This window comes from Polypterus senegalus, unplaced genomic scaffold (genome assembly GCF_016835505.1).
Source record: "Polypterus senegalus isolate Bchr_013 unplaced genomic scaffold, ASM1683550v1 scaffold_5492, whole genome shotgun sequence".
Lineage (NCBI taxonomy): Eukaryota > Metazoa > Chordata > Cladistia > Polypteriformes > Polypteridae > Polypterus > Polypterus senegalus.
Window position 1 is genome coordinate 62,382 of NW_024382508.1, and position 14,736 is coordinate 77,117.

The window sequence follows — 14,736 nt, forward strand, 5'->3', positions numbered from 1 at the left end:
TGTAGAATTTCGAAATGAAACCTGCTTAACTTTTGTAAGTAAGCTGTAAGGAATAAGCCTGCCAAATTTCAGCCTTCTACCTACATGGGAAGTTTGAGAATTAGTGATGAGTCAGTCAGTCAGTGAGGGCTTTGCCTTTCTTTATTATAGATAACTGATGTCTAAAGATATTTTTAAACAAACACAATTTGCTCATAAGAGGGAAACTGTAACAATACATCAAAACCTAAATGAAACTTTATATGATTTATTACGTGAGTGGGAAAATAAAAACACTACATACTTTATATAACACACACACACACAGGTGGAGTGGTGGCTCTGAGGCTAGAGATCTGCACTGGCAATCGGAAGGTTGCCGGTTCAATCCGAAATGCCAAAAGGGACTCTGCTCTGTTATCAGCAAGGCCCTTAACCTGAATTGCTGAGCGCTTTGAGTAACTGATAAAAGCGCTATATAAATGTAATGAATTATTGTTATATTATTATTACACACATATATATATATATATATATATATATATATATATATATATATATATATATATATATATATATATATATATATATATATATACAGTACCTGTCAAATAATAGAAAGAGTACACAGCATGTGTTTCTTCGTAATTGGGACTTATCAGGTGTGCACACCTAAGCTTCTTCTTACGGCGATCGAACATTGGACAACAACGTTACGCTACAAAGGCTGCTTCGTTTATTTTGCAGGATGAATACTTTTATTACGGTCAACTAATGTGGAACTAAAATGAATATACCATAATGTCAAGGTACTGCATGCACGGTTCTGATCGGGCCGTGCCGTAAAATGGATTTTTTAATGTTTTTTTCATTAAGCGCATGCGGTGTGTGTCACTACCTGGTTAAGTTGCCGGCCCAATCTCCCAATCTTCGTGCGCGTGCGTATTGAAAGGCTACATCATGACCTTTAAGGTGCTGCCTAATCTGTTCAACGCATGCGCTAACACTTTACGGCATGTTAGGCTTTTACTCTTGGGCAGATCGGGTAGCGACAGAGCCAAAGTCGTTCAGAAGATGAAGGGCTGACCAATCGGCTGCTGACTGCGCGAATCTCAATGACGTCATGACGCTAGCGTACCTCAAAATCACGTGACGGGCGCATTTCAAACAATCCTCAGAGCGGCGTTTCGAAAGCTCGACACCTCAGTATCCAGCAGCACATCACTAGTTTGCTTTTATGAGACCCTCGCACTCCGATTTCTTCAGGACCATAAGATCAAGCAAAGGTGGGGAAGGTGAGACAAAGTCGAACGTGGGTATCGCGTACGGGTGGGAATTCAAGCAGTGACGAAGATCGCGACATTCTGAGCGGCTTTAACTTTGAGGAGGTGCCTGATGCCACGTGGTTCGCTTTTAAGTGTTGGGGATTGAGGCTACGTGGAGGAGGAGGCGGCGGTGGCACAGCAAATCGCATGCACCTCCGGGAGTTTATTGTGGATGACGGGGCTCGCGTACTTCTAGCTGGTGCTACGTTAATTTATTTTCCGTTCGTTGTCCCGTGAAATGTAATGCTACATCTGACTTGGCAGAGGCGCATTAAGTCGGGATTGCTTCTGCTCTCTTCACGCTCGTGCACTTTTCCGCACCACTTCTCCTTTTGATTTCGCGCATGCTCCGAACTGTGCTGTCCGTCGGACACGCGCTTGTTAAGCCGCTCGCTCCCGCAACGCCCCGTCGTTCATTTCTGATTTTTCTTGAACTCTGCGTGTTGTTTTGTGTTTTTTCCCTTTTCCTCTAAAGCCATCATCGGCAAACTTTACTAAAGTGGCGTCGAGCAATGTAACTTTACAGGGCGCGTGCAGGCTTCATTTCCATCAGGTTGACTCATACTGAGACCTATTAGAATTAATTGAGAATTTTTTTTTTTATTTTCTTATCAGTAAAGATGCTCGTGCGGTTACACTGTAATAGAGAGACTTTGATTTGTTTAATGGGAAATAAAAAATGCAAAGATTGCACTAGCTAGTGCTACTGGAGGGATACAGTAAAATCTGCAGCTCGCATCGCATTACGAGTACATTTTTGATATTTGAAACGTTATTGTTTTATTTAATATATTTTATCCTTTACAACTACTTAAAGTATTTCTATGTACTTTTATTCTTTAGCTTACTAGAGATGGCCGTGATAAATGAAGAACAGGACGCAAGCTATTTGGGCTGTTTGTGTCGGACCACATGAAGCCATAAAAAATGTGTGAAAGCTGCAGAGCCGCAACTCTACTATTATGGGCTGGAGCTCAACTGTCTGTCCTCATTGTTTGTTTAAAGTGGCAGTGCCGCCTCAGAGACCTTGGTGAGCAGATTCTGATGCCCATGTTGGTGAATCCCTGTTGAGCCCACTCCTGTCTTGCCCCTCAGACCCTCGTGCCACTAGGTGGTCTTTAGGTGCGATTCCTGCTGAAGTCTCTTTTTAAAGGGCATATCCATCTTGTGGTTTTCCACCTCCTCAGACACTCCATTTCTTTCCCATCTGCTTATCTCTTCCTGCTTTGCTGACTCAGCTGATATCTCCGTGATTTCCACACACAAGTCCCATAGTTGCAGTTCATTAGTTTCTGGTTCAACTTGCAGATTATCCACACTTGATGTGTCGACAGACCTTCTGTGTCAGCAGTGCTGTCAGGATCAGTAAACTCTAAATTATACCAATTTCTGCTTTGCCAGCCCAATCTAATACTTTATCTGTATGCCACCATCTCTGTCCACATATCTCACAGTTTGTCCCTTTTTTAGACAAACACAATGACTCGTCTTAATCCGAGAGTTTGCATAACTTCAACATCTTCTACTGGGACTGAAGAGTTTAGAGTTTCCTTCTCATCTCCAGTGTCTTCATTATTTGATGTAGTGTTAGATAAATCTCTCTCTTCATCTCTCTCACTGCTGGTGGTATGTCGATTGTCACCTTTACCGTTGACTTTACGTAGTCTAGAATGGTGGGCCCTTCCAAGAGCACCTCCACATCTGACACATTTCACAACTCCATCCTGTCCAGTGACATCTGCAGGTCCCTTCCATTCTGCACAGTCCACTCTTTTGTCGTCCACTTTGTCTCAGATTTATCATTTTCAGAATTAACCTGTCTCTGGAGTGCTCTCCGTATTCGCTCTGAACACTCGGCTTCAGTAAATGCTCTTCTTGGAGTGTCCAGCGCTGGAATATGTGCTCCACTGACACACTCCTAGTGGTGCCTTCTAGGGCGGGTGGTCTGTCCACGAGAACACAAAGAAGATTTGGATTTCAGCCAAACACCGGCTGATATGAGCTGTACCCATAAATATTGTGCATGGTATTCTTTACCATTAGTGCCCTGTGGCGCTAATCTGGCACTAACCAGTCACATCCAGTATTCTTTATCACTTTCTGTATAATTTCTGTGAGTGTCTGATTGTGTCTCTCAGGTACTCCATTACCCCAGGGACTGTATGCAGCGGTGGTCTTTGTTTCAATGTTAAAATTCTCTGCCATCTCTCTGATTCCCCACCATTATCACTAAGTAGTTTCTGAGGAGCTCCATGTACTCTTATCTGAGAATGAATGAATGAATTGTTCACAATTTCTGATGGTCTCTTTGTCTTTACAACACTTCCTGCACTGAAACGTGTGAATGTGTCAATGAGGTGAAGACCCCGTCCTCCTGTTTGACGTTCATGTCAGTCTGTAGCCGCAGTTTCATTGTATTCATAGGCCAGCGGCAAACCAGCAGCTGCTCTGAGTTTGGGTTTGCTGTATTTCAGGTGAGTCTCACAATTCTCAACAATTTATTTAAGTAAGGAGGCCCACTCTGCCTCTTTGATTCCTGAGCAGTGAAGCAGTTTGTGTAATCAGTCCAGTGAAGCAGGTCCACATTGGAGGTGAAGTTTAACAAAGCCTTTTGCTTGTCTCCTGTACTCCTGTTTTCTGAGACTCTTAGAATCTCACATTCACAATGCTCATCGTTTTTATTTCTTTATCTGAGATGTTCACACACTAATGAGCAGAGCTGGTTAATTCAAGAGTCACTGGCTGATTAAACATCACTGCTTTGTCATTTTCAGTATCTAAAAATGTCCCTGCCCTTTTTTAGGATGTTTTTAAAAATCTTCATTTTTCTACCTCTCGTATACCTTTCTCTTGTCAAATGCAAGCAGGATTTTATAATTAGCAGCCATCCTCTTCAACGAATGTTAAACTTTAATAACAACACAACACCTTTGATTTTAGCAACACACTTTTTATTCTTCTCTCCCATTAAAACACACCATCACTAATAACCTCCTCAAACCCCGAATGTCCTCCTCCCTGTCAGGATGCAGTCCCGTAATTCCACAAATAGGAGCACATATATAAGATATAGAATATAACAACTTAACAGAATGAAGCTCCAAATGTGCAGTTCAAGTCCAGCGAGGATATCCAACAAAGCCCTAAATATGACGGCTTTAATAGACCTGCCATTGCTGTGTCCAAACATGATGGTGCCGTGTAGATAAAGTGTTGTCATATCTACATGGTGGCACTGAAATGTATGCAAATCCCCTTTAATGAAGGTCTGCAGTGCACTTTGATCACATCTGAATTGTTTGATTTGTAATTTTAAACTGTGAGGCAGAGAAGGAAATCAAGAAAAATGTGTCTTTGACCCAAACCTCGTGGAGGGCACTGTGACCCTGAAGTGTGCTCATTATTTTTACTGACTTTATGAAGTTAATTCTCCCACTTTTATTTTCACAGGGCTTTCCCATTTCACTTGTCCATACACTGAGGTGTCTAATGGCCTCCAGCTCAGGGCTGTCCATGTGAGAAGTGAATCTGAGAAGAGAAGGGCAGACACTTAAAAGAGAGAAGAGTTTCCCACAGAGCATGGCCTCTGCCAAAGAAGATGACGTGGATGAAAGAACGGTGGACATTAAAGAAGAGGACTGTGAGCGGCTCACACCAGAGGATGTGTGTGTGAAACTGGAGGATCATGAAGAAAGAATTTCAGTTTTTAAAGAGGAAGAGGAGTGCAAGGGGGTGACTGCTGCCATTAAAGCTGAGGATTTGAATGATTTCTCTGTTGGTCTTGAACTTCAAAAGCATGAAACTGAGGATATTTTCAAGCAAGATGCCTGTGAAGAATCTCCATCCAGTTTACAGCCCTGGTCCACTAATACGGGACGACTGGCTACAGGAGAATTCTGTAGAGCTGAAATCAGAGTTATCAGAGTCTGAAGAGAAAATCACTGAGGGAAATGGGAGAGAAGGAGAAGAGTCACCTGGGAGTGTTGGAATAAGTGAGTAATGTGATTAAATATAAAAGAAAGAGAGCATTTATAAATTCTAATGGTGGGTGATTTGATGTTTTTAGAAGATTGAAATGAAAGTGGAAGACACGGTTAATTGAACTTGGATAAAGACCACCTGCTCAGGTGCATGATAACAAACAATAGGTTACCTAATAAATGATAATTTAGAAAAACTTGGGTAAAGGAAAAATCTAAAGTGTTGAGCACAACTTGAACATCATGAAGCTTTGACTGAAGATGTGACTTTATGTTATTCAAACATCGGTTTACGTGCAGTGAGAATATCAAAAGTCATTTTGTTAAAACATGTATATTTCTAAAATTTTCTGGCAGTTAAGCCAGAAAAAGAAATAAATAAGTTAGAATAAAATCCTCAGTCCTTTGCACTAAATACGAGTGAATTTGCTCAAGCCAGTGCCCACCTAATATGTGCCTCATCTTTCTAATGGGAATCTCGTGCACTTTGACGTTAACAGTGACAGAGCTACCTGTACGAGCCATGATGACATTCAGGGGGTCTCAGGGTCTTCTTTCTGCATCTTGTGTTCTGCTCTCAGCCTAAACTTGCTGGGGCAGCATGGCCTGGAGAAGTTGGCAGTGGTGTGAAATCTTCACTTGAGATGATCTTGGCACCTTCTGTCTCCCACAGTCACATCGGGTCAATTTGGAGTCACCACTCCACTTCACCTGCATGTTTTAGGGGATGAGGGGAAGCACCAGAATTACCAGAAACACCATTAGCAGCCCCTATGTAGAACAACTGTTGGCAGGATTTTTCCCCAGGACACCTGAACAATAAAGCAGCTGTGCTAAACACTGTGCCCCTCTAACACAAGCAGATATATTTGTATGTTTAGATCTTAGGTCAGATTAAGTTCTAGAGGATGTAAATATCCTCACATATATTACACATTAGAACAGAAAACCCAAATTCAGACACATTATTGGGTAGGAAGGCTCTGACCAGAGTCTTTAGAGTTGATTTTGATCACCCATTCCATTAGGACCTGCTGATATCAATAATAATAATACCATCCATCCATTATCCAATCCGCTACATCCTAACTACAGGGTCATGGAGTTTGTTGGAGCCAACACATGGTGCAAGGCAGGAAATAAACCCCAGGAGCCAGCCCAAAGCAGTACACCACACACTAGGGACAATTTAGGATCTCCAATGCACCTAACCTGCATGATTTTGGACTGTGGGAGGAAACCCACGCAGACACGGGGAGAACATGCAAACTCCACACAGGGAGGACCCGGGAAGCGAACCCAGGTCTCCTAACTGCGAGGCACCACCACTACCTACTGCACCACCATACCGCCCTTTAATAATAATAATACTGTTTTATTTTTTTTAAATAATAAATGTATTTTTAGCCATGCATAAGCTTCATATTCCATAATAAAGTGCTACTGCATACAGCATACACAAAGAACATTTACTCATAATGCACACATAATGGAACAAAAACATGCTGGACAATACTAAAGACATGTCTTAATCATACTCCACATTACTAATCAAATAAAATGTTCAGTTAGATATTTGTAGCCATCAACTACGACAAGAATAAAATGAGACAGTCTTGGTGAACGCCTCAGGTTCTCATCCAAGTATATAATTATCTCTGCATGTTCTGAGGACAGTCTGGTCCTCCTGTCATCCACGACGTGTGCTGCCGTACAGAACAGACCCTCGCTGTCCTCGCTCGTATAAGGAGGGCACAGGTAGGACGACGACTTTTATTGGTCCTCCAGAAAGCCAGTGGCCCAGCATCTCTTGTGGTATGAGGTTCACAGAGATAAAGATTCACCTCTGATGCTGCTGACTCAAATATCGTTTTTATCTTTATTGACAATTTCTTCATGCATTCTGCAGTTCTGTTGGTGGGGAGTTTCTTTGGATCTCTCGGCTGTCGTCTGTCACTCTGAGTGCGTCTGTGTGCTCGAGACACCGGCACTAAGCAGTTTATGTGTTTGAGATTTGCAATCATCTGTGAAGTATGTGTCCTTGTACCATTGTTTAATTTGGGGATAAATCATTATGATAATAATGTGTTATAGATTTCATAACTGTATAGTGACTATTCACACTCAATGCTTATTATGCATAATTAGTATTATTTTATTTAGGTCTAAAAACTAGGCTCGCACCATTCTACCCAACAAGCAAATAAGAGGGCTGATTACAATTTCTAACTAATCGACGTCCACTTGATAACGATTTATATTCATGACATGTACCAGCTCTGTTAAACTCTGCATCCTTTTCCTCCCATCTACCTACACATTCACTGAAAGGCTAATCAAAGAGATTTTAGTCAAAACATCTAATGCCTGGTTAATTAATTATACAAATACATCAGTTAACAAACACTCACTGCCAGATGGAATTGTGGCTTTAAATGATCTAGAAGGTGACATCTTCCAGAGCTGAAAGTGGCTGGTTGTCCAGGCTTATGAATTCCACTGTTTTTGTGTCACAGTAAGTCTTTGGCGTTCTTGCTTCAGTATTATAAGGTTGAGTTTTCTAAGTGCTGCCATCATTGGAGGCCGAGTGAAAGTAGGCGACGGAGCTTGACTAAGCTTAATGGTCTCCTCAGCCTTTGAACAGCTCGTTCTTCACACCAGTCCCTTTGTGTTGACTTCTCAGATGCTGAATAAGGTTTATATTGTTGAAAGTGTTAGCAGAGAATCCTCCATCACTGACTTCTTTTTATAGAAATATTACAAACCACAAATTTGTTATCTCTTGTAGGAAGACAATAAAACTGTTAGACTGGCGAGGACGTGTTTCTGTATTTTGGTAATGTTGGAACTAGCATACATTTTTATCATTCAAGATCAGTTGTTAAGATACACTAACTTTCTGATCATCAGTCAAGTCATTTGGAGTGAAAATTGGCTGATTTTGATTTGTGATCAATTGATCAGATCAGGCCTGTGTTTCACATAAACAGAAAGGTGGAGAAATTGAACAGACAGCAGCAGAACATGTAGAGACCACACACGGAGTGGCCAGACCATAAATGGCACCTCGGTGTGAGGAAGGAACGCCAGCCAGTGTGCCACCACTTTACTTGAACTGTTTCATTTATTTTAAAGGCAGGTAGTGCTTAGGAATATGGACGTCAAACACTGAAGTTGCAGGTTCGAATTAAGTTATTGACACCATGTGACAACGATGTAAGTCATGTGACCTGTCTGTGCTTCAGTTCGAAGAACAAGAGAAATATAACAAATTGTCTCAAATGTTTAAGTCTCCTTGGGTAAAGGTGTCAGGGGAAAATACAGTTAAAATGTTTGTGTTATTTCAGATTTACAGAAGAATGGCAGCTTCTCTCCACCTTCCTTTGGTCAGCCCTCTCTTCAGTACAAAGAGAAAGGTATGAAGACATCAGCAAGAACATCAGAGAGCCTAACAGCAGCCTTTTTGCAGTGCAGTTCTCTCCCTGCTACTGGAGTAACACAGACAGAAGCCATCAAAACTGATCGACAGCAAGTGGAGAAAGAAATCCAAATTCATACTGGAAAAAAATGTTTGGAATGTGGCAAACATTTTACACGACAAAGTGCTCTTAATGAGCATATGAATATTCACACAGGAGAAAAAACATATTGCTGTTCAGAATGTGGTAAGTCTTTCCAAAAGAGAAGCAATCTTCAGATCCACAGAAGAATCCACACAGGAGAAAAACCTCATTGTTGTCCAGAATGTGGTAAGTCTTTCATAACTAGAAGCAATCTTGTGAACCACAGAAGAATCCACACAGGAGAAAAACCTCATTGTTGTCCAGAATGTGGTAAGTTGTTGTCGAGGAGAAGCGTTGTTGAGAGACACAGAAGAATACACACTGGAGAAAAACCTCATTGCTGTCCAGAATGTGGCAAGTTGTTCTCATGTGTAAGCAGTCTTCAGAGGCACAGAAGAATCCACACAGGAGAAAAGCCTCACTATGAAGTAGCGGCCTTGAAGCACCACAAGCTGGTTGATCCTGATAGAAATCTGAAGAGGAAACTCTGTGAGAAACATCAGAAAAGTCTAGAATTGTTTTGTAAAACTGATGAGATTTGTATCTGCATGATGTGTGGAGTGACTGAACATGATGGTCATGAAAAGGTCGAGCAGAAGACGGAAAGAGAAGGAAAACAGGTGAGTGGAGTTTAGTGTTTAATGAAAGCTAAATAAACAACAGGAGTTAAGTGATATGTAAATGTAGTTTGTCAGAGAAATCTATTCCTTCATGTTGAGGAGTCTCAGTTTGCTTGTATAGGACAGCAGGGAGCTGGAGGCTATCCTGGTGAGACTGGGTGGAAAACATGAAACAGTCCAGTAGATACGCAGTGTGATCCATGGACAGTCGAGTGAGCTGAGTGCTCTCAATAAACTGAGCGGAGGATCTTTGTGTTCTGATCACTTGTGTCTCGAGTACCTCAGGCCTCTCTAAGAGACACGTTACACTCACATATCATTTAATATTGATGTCTGGGAATATATCTAAAATTCTTACAATACGCATAAAGTTTTAATTTTCTTTATAGTATAGATGGCATTTTTCAGTTTGCAGTTTTTTGTATTTCATCATTGCTGCAGGTTCAGTTCACTGGAGACAAGCTGACAAACTTTACACAATACAACATTTACACACATAAAAGTAAAGATTAGTTTAAATAGACATTAATCAAAGCACCTTCAACTGAGTAACATGAAAGGATCAAACAGGGCACCTCCATTAATATCATCATCGAGACAAGGCCAGCTAACAAAAGAGGAGAGGAAATCAGAAACAACAACTGTCAGCACATCTGGAGGAAATAAACCTCTGTAGGTTCAGCGGCCATTTTGAACTGAGAGAAGTCAGACACGTCTGAAGACCTCCGCCTACTGGCCACCCACCTCCTGGTGGTCGTTCTGCCGTACACATCTGTGCTGGGCAGGCTAATCAGTCCTTTAACTCTTCAATTCCAAAGCTCCTGATACCTCAGGTGTCCCAGTCATTGGCTACTAAACAGCTTGTCAGTTGAGCAGAATACTGAAATGAGAAAATAAACAAAATAGTATGTGATTGTTAATTCATCATGATGATTATATTATTTACACTTTTATACAAATGACTAATAAAACAGAGACGTAATAAGCATAGCTAACAGTCAGCTCTTCTAGCTATGCCTGGCTAAAGTGGCAGCTCGTAAGCCTGAGAGTGAAGGGGCATCATTATATATGAGCAGGCCAATCAGATCACAGTTTTGAGAACCCGTAGTGTAAATTTCGACCTCCCTCTGTTGTTTTATTAATCCTTGGACTCTTTAGAAGACTGAAATCATGAGATCTTAATGTGCAGCCATTTAAAGCTGGATATGCCTGTGAAACTCCTGTCTGTATTTGGTGGTCTGTAGCCCACTCCTAATTTCAGGCCTGTACCCTTGATGCGCTCTGCTCAAATCTCTGTACAGATTTGAAGCAGTCAGTTATTAATGAAATTCTACACCACCAACACACACTGACATTTCTAAATCTTGAGTATCCATTTCTGTTCTTAGCCTCCCTTGGCCTTAGCCAGGTTTCATTTTCTGCCATTCATTTGTTTTCTTTTTGATGACCTTGCGTATTCAGATCTCCTATTTAAAGTGTACTGCTTATTTGATTTTGATTAATCCCCTGTAGACAAGACATTTTAAAGTTAATTTTTACACTTTTATTATCACCACGGCCTACTACATGGACTGGTAAGACTTGGTAAACTCACGCTCCTGTTATTTTTGTTCACTTTCACTCTCATTTGAGGTTTTCACTCTTTTGTAGCTTACTGTTTTTATAATCTTTTAATTTATTAGTCTTATGTTTTGGTTTCCAGTTCTCTAGTTTGATTCTATATTTGTTTTTTGTATTAGTATATATATTTTTTACTTTATTGACTTTCATATTAATATTCACCCCAGCTTATCCCTTAGTCTTATTAATATCACTGCCTGTTTCTCATTATGAGTTTGTAAACCTCGACTTCTAAAACTCCTTGTTAAACGTCCATGACGGACCTCCTTGTTTGCCTTCCCAAAACCTGAGTGGATCCCATGCCAGGGGTGCAGCTGCCATCTGCTGTAAAAATCCCCTTGATGCCCCTTAGCCCTGTGCCCCTCCATCTTAAACCCAATTTGAGCCTCATGTGAAACTCTCTGATCTCTCCAGTCCTCCCAGGAGTGTCTTGTGTCACAGACAGCACTTCTGATAAGACCACCGGGTGTCTTCTACTCCTAATCTTAGCTCCTCCATTTTCACTCTTTTCTTACACAATTGCCAGCCTGCTCTTACTTTTGTCACTTACTGTGACGTTGACAATGACAACTGGATCTGCCTCTCTGTAAAATAGCCAAGCCACATGCCCTCCAAGCCATAAAGCAGCCCACTGTGTGTGACTCGTTTGCTCTTCTTCATGTTTGAACTCTGAGTTAGTTAACTTTCACTTGTGTTATTATTTATTTCTCTGTTCTTCAGTTATAATGTTTTCTTTAAGTATTTCTATCAGTGACTCCTTTGATTTCTTGTCAGATTTCTCTGAGCTCATTAAACTCCTCTTCAGATTTCACTTTTTACTGAACTCCTCAGACTCACTCGTGTCTTCTCGGCCTCAGTTATCTCACTTGACTCCATAAAATGACCAAACACTTGACAAAGTTCTCACAAGTCTCAACTCCACAATGGCCTTGTTGGTCCTACAATTGCAGTCCTTAGCCATCCGAGGTCTCCTGGGTTTGCAGGTTTCTTCAGTTTTTATGTGTGAAGCTCTGATATCCTGGTTGTCGATGTGATGTCCTCTAAATCCCAAGGACTGACTCGTACACCAGTGAGCCTTCAGACTGTCTCCTTTATTTGTAGATCTCTTCAAGCCCAAACTCCATCTTGAATTGAACTGTTAAATTAAACCTTTATTTGAATGTTTGTGTCATATTCATATTTGTTTCATTAAATCTGAGTGTCACCTACTGTGTCAATATGAAGACAAGTGTGACAGAAACAGTAAGTTGTGCCATGGAATGTGAAACAAATGTGTTGTACAAATTTAATCACTCAAAATGACACCACAAGCTTAGAAAGTGGAAGAGAATTCTGACAAGACCCCCGTGTGTCCTCTTGTGTGTCCAAACAGAAACAGCTGGGGGCGACACTGAGTGAAATTAGGAGGAGACTTGAAGAGAAAGAGAAGAAACTGAAGGAGACGAGGAGGACAGTGGAGGAGATGAAGGTGAGTGGAATTAAGATGACACTTCATATCAAAGAGAGGATAAAAAATAAAAGGGTTGTGAGAGTCTGTGGTGATGACGTGTGAGGACAGGGAGATGGAGAAGGAGAGAAGATGGTTTATTGTGTCCTTCATGGCGTTTCACTGCTGACAGCATTTCATGTTTTAGTCATTAGGAATTCAGACCACAAGACCCTCATGTCCTCAGGTTTCTCATTCCTCCACTAAAGGTGACTTCACTCCCCCTAACAATAACTCATAATGAAGGTTGGCACTGATGTTCTGAGTTGGATCAGTCGACACAACATTCCCTAATGGACTTTCTCTGTTCATTCTGATATGTCCACAGCTTTACTGGACTCCATAAGTGAAGGTGTTAGGCTGCTGGACTGAGTGCCGATAACGCCACCTCCACCTGTTTACATGCTGATCTGCTGAAATGGGCCGATTGCTGCCACTCACCTTCTTAAACTAATATAAGGACAGGCCAGTATCAGACCCTGAGGAGTCCTGCTGTACATTCATCTATTGAGAGATAGATAGATACTTTATTAATCCCAATGGGAAATTCACATAATCCAGCAGCAGTATACTGATACAAAAAACAATATTACATTAAAGAGTAATAAAAATGCATGTAAAAACAGACAATAACTTTGAATAATGTTAGCATTTACCCCCCGGGTGGAATTGAAGAGTCGCATAGTGTGGGGGAGGAACGATCTCCTCAGTCTGTCAGTGGAGCAGTCTGTCACTGAAGCTATTTCTCTGCCTGGAGATGACACTGTTCAGTGGATGCAGTGGATTCTTCATGATTAACAGGAGTTTGCTTAATGCCCATCGCTCTGCCACAGATGTTAAACTGTCCAGCTTTATTCCTACAATAGAGCCTGCCTTCCTCACAAGTTTGTCCAGGCGTGAGACGTCTTCTTTATGCTGCCTCCTCAGCACACCACCACGAGAAGAGGGCACTCGCCACAACCGTCTGGAAGAACATCTGCAGCATCTTATTGCAGATGTTGAAGGACGCCAATCTAAGGAAGTATAGTCGGCTCTGACCTTTCTTACACAGAGCATCAGTATTGGCAGATCAGTGCAATTTATCATCCAGCTGCACTCCCAGGTATTTATAGGTCTGTACCCTCTGCACACAGTCTCCTCTGATGCTCACGGGTCCATGAGGGGCCTGGGCCTCCTAAAATCCACCACCATTTCCTTGGTTTTGCTGGTGTTCAGGTGTAAGTGGTTTGAGTCGCACCATTTAACAAAGTCTTTGATTAGCTTCCTGTAGTCCTCCTCCTGCCCACTCCTGATGCAGCCCACAATAGCAGTAGTATAATCGTATTAGAAGTCTGATGTCTATAGGCTGAACAGGACCGGAAAAAAAGTACAGTCCCCTGCGGTGCTCCTGTGTTACTGACCACAATGTCAGACCTGCAGTTCCCGAGATTCACATTCTGTGGTCTGTCTGTGAGATAGTCCACAATTCATGCCACCAGGTATGAATCTTCTCCCATATCTGTCAGCTTCTCTCTAAGGAGCAGAGGTTGGATGGTGTTGAAGGCGCTAGAGAAGTCCAGAAACATAATTCTAACCGCACCACTGCCTCTGTCCAAGTGGAGAGGGATCGTGTAGCATGTAGATGATGGCATCCTCCACTCCCACCTTCTCCTGGTATGTGAACTGCAGACGAGGGCATGGCGGACCTGTGGCCTCAGTGAAGCAGCAGCCGCTCCATGGTCTTCATCAGCAACAGGCGGAAGTCGTTCAGCTCACCGTGATACCTTTGGGACTGGGGTGATACAAGATGTTTTCCAAAACCTCGGGACTCTCCCTGTTCCAAGCTCAGGTTGAAGATGCGCTGTAGAGGACTTCCCAGTTCCAACGCACAGGCCATCGGCAGTCGTGGCGATACTCCATCTGGACCTGCTACTTTGTTGGCACGAAGTCTCCTCGGCTCTCTGCTCACATGCGCTGCTGTAATTGTGGGTTGGGATTTCTCACCTATGCTGGTATCAGCAGAAGGATGGATGGTTGGAGGATGCAGTACTCCAAGGTGAGAGTGGGTAATGGTGGTCAAACCTGTTAAAGAAGTTGTTCATCTGGTTTGCTCTCTCCATGTCTGTCTCTGGTGGTACCCCACTTCGAGCTGCATCCAGTGATAATCTTCATCCCATACTTCCT

The 14,736-nt window shown here is 42.0% G+C and overlaps 1 protein-coding gene across 1 annotated transcript; it reads left to right on the forward strand.

The window, feature by feature from the left end:
• Window positions 1-4,868: 4,868 nt before the first annotated feature.
• On the forward strand, window positions 4,869-12,876 carry LOC120521095 (zinc finger protein 761-like). The gene is made up of 3 exons (XM_039742961.1): window positions 4,869-5,296; window positions 8,632-9,467; window positions 12,460-12,876. Exons 1-3 carry the CDS (start codon window positions 5,068-5,070, stop codon window positions 12,637-12,639), a joined length of 1,245 nt encoding a protein of 414 aa, XP_039598895.1. The 5' UTR covers window positions 4,869-5,067; the 3' UTR covers window positions 12,640-12,876.
• The last annotated feature ends 1,860 nt before the right edge of the window (window positions 12,877-14,736 follow it).

Bases quoted from the DNA above. Each gene is read 5' to 3' on its own strand.
- LOC120521095 (XM_039742961.1), top strand. From the start codon at position 5,068: ATGATTTCTCTGTTGGTCTTGAACTTCAAAAGCATGAAACTGAGGATA. The intron at 5,297-8,631 runs GTGAGTAATGTG...GTGTTATTTCAG, and splicing joins ACCTGGGAGTGTTGGAATAA to ATTTACAGAAGAATGGCAGC. The intron at 9,468-12,459 runs GTGAGTGGAGTT...GTGTCCAAACAG, and splicing joins CGGAAAGAGAAGGAAAACAG to AAACAGCTGGGGGCGACACT.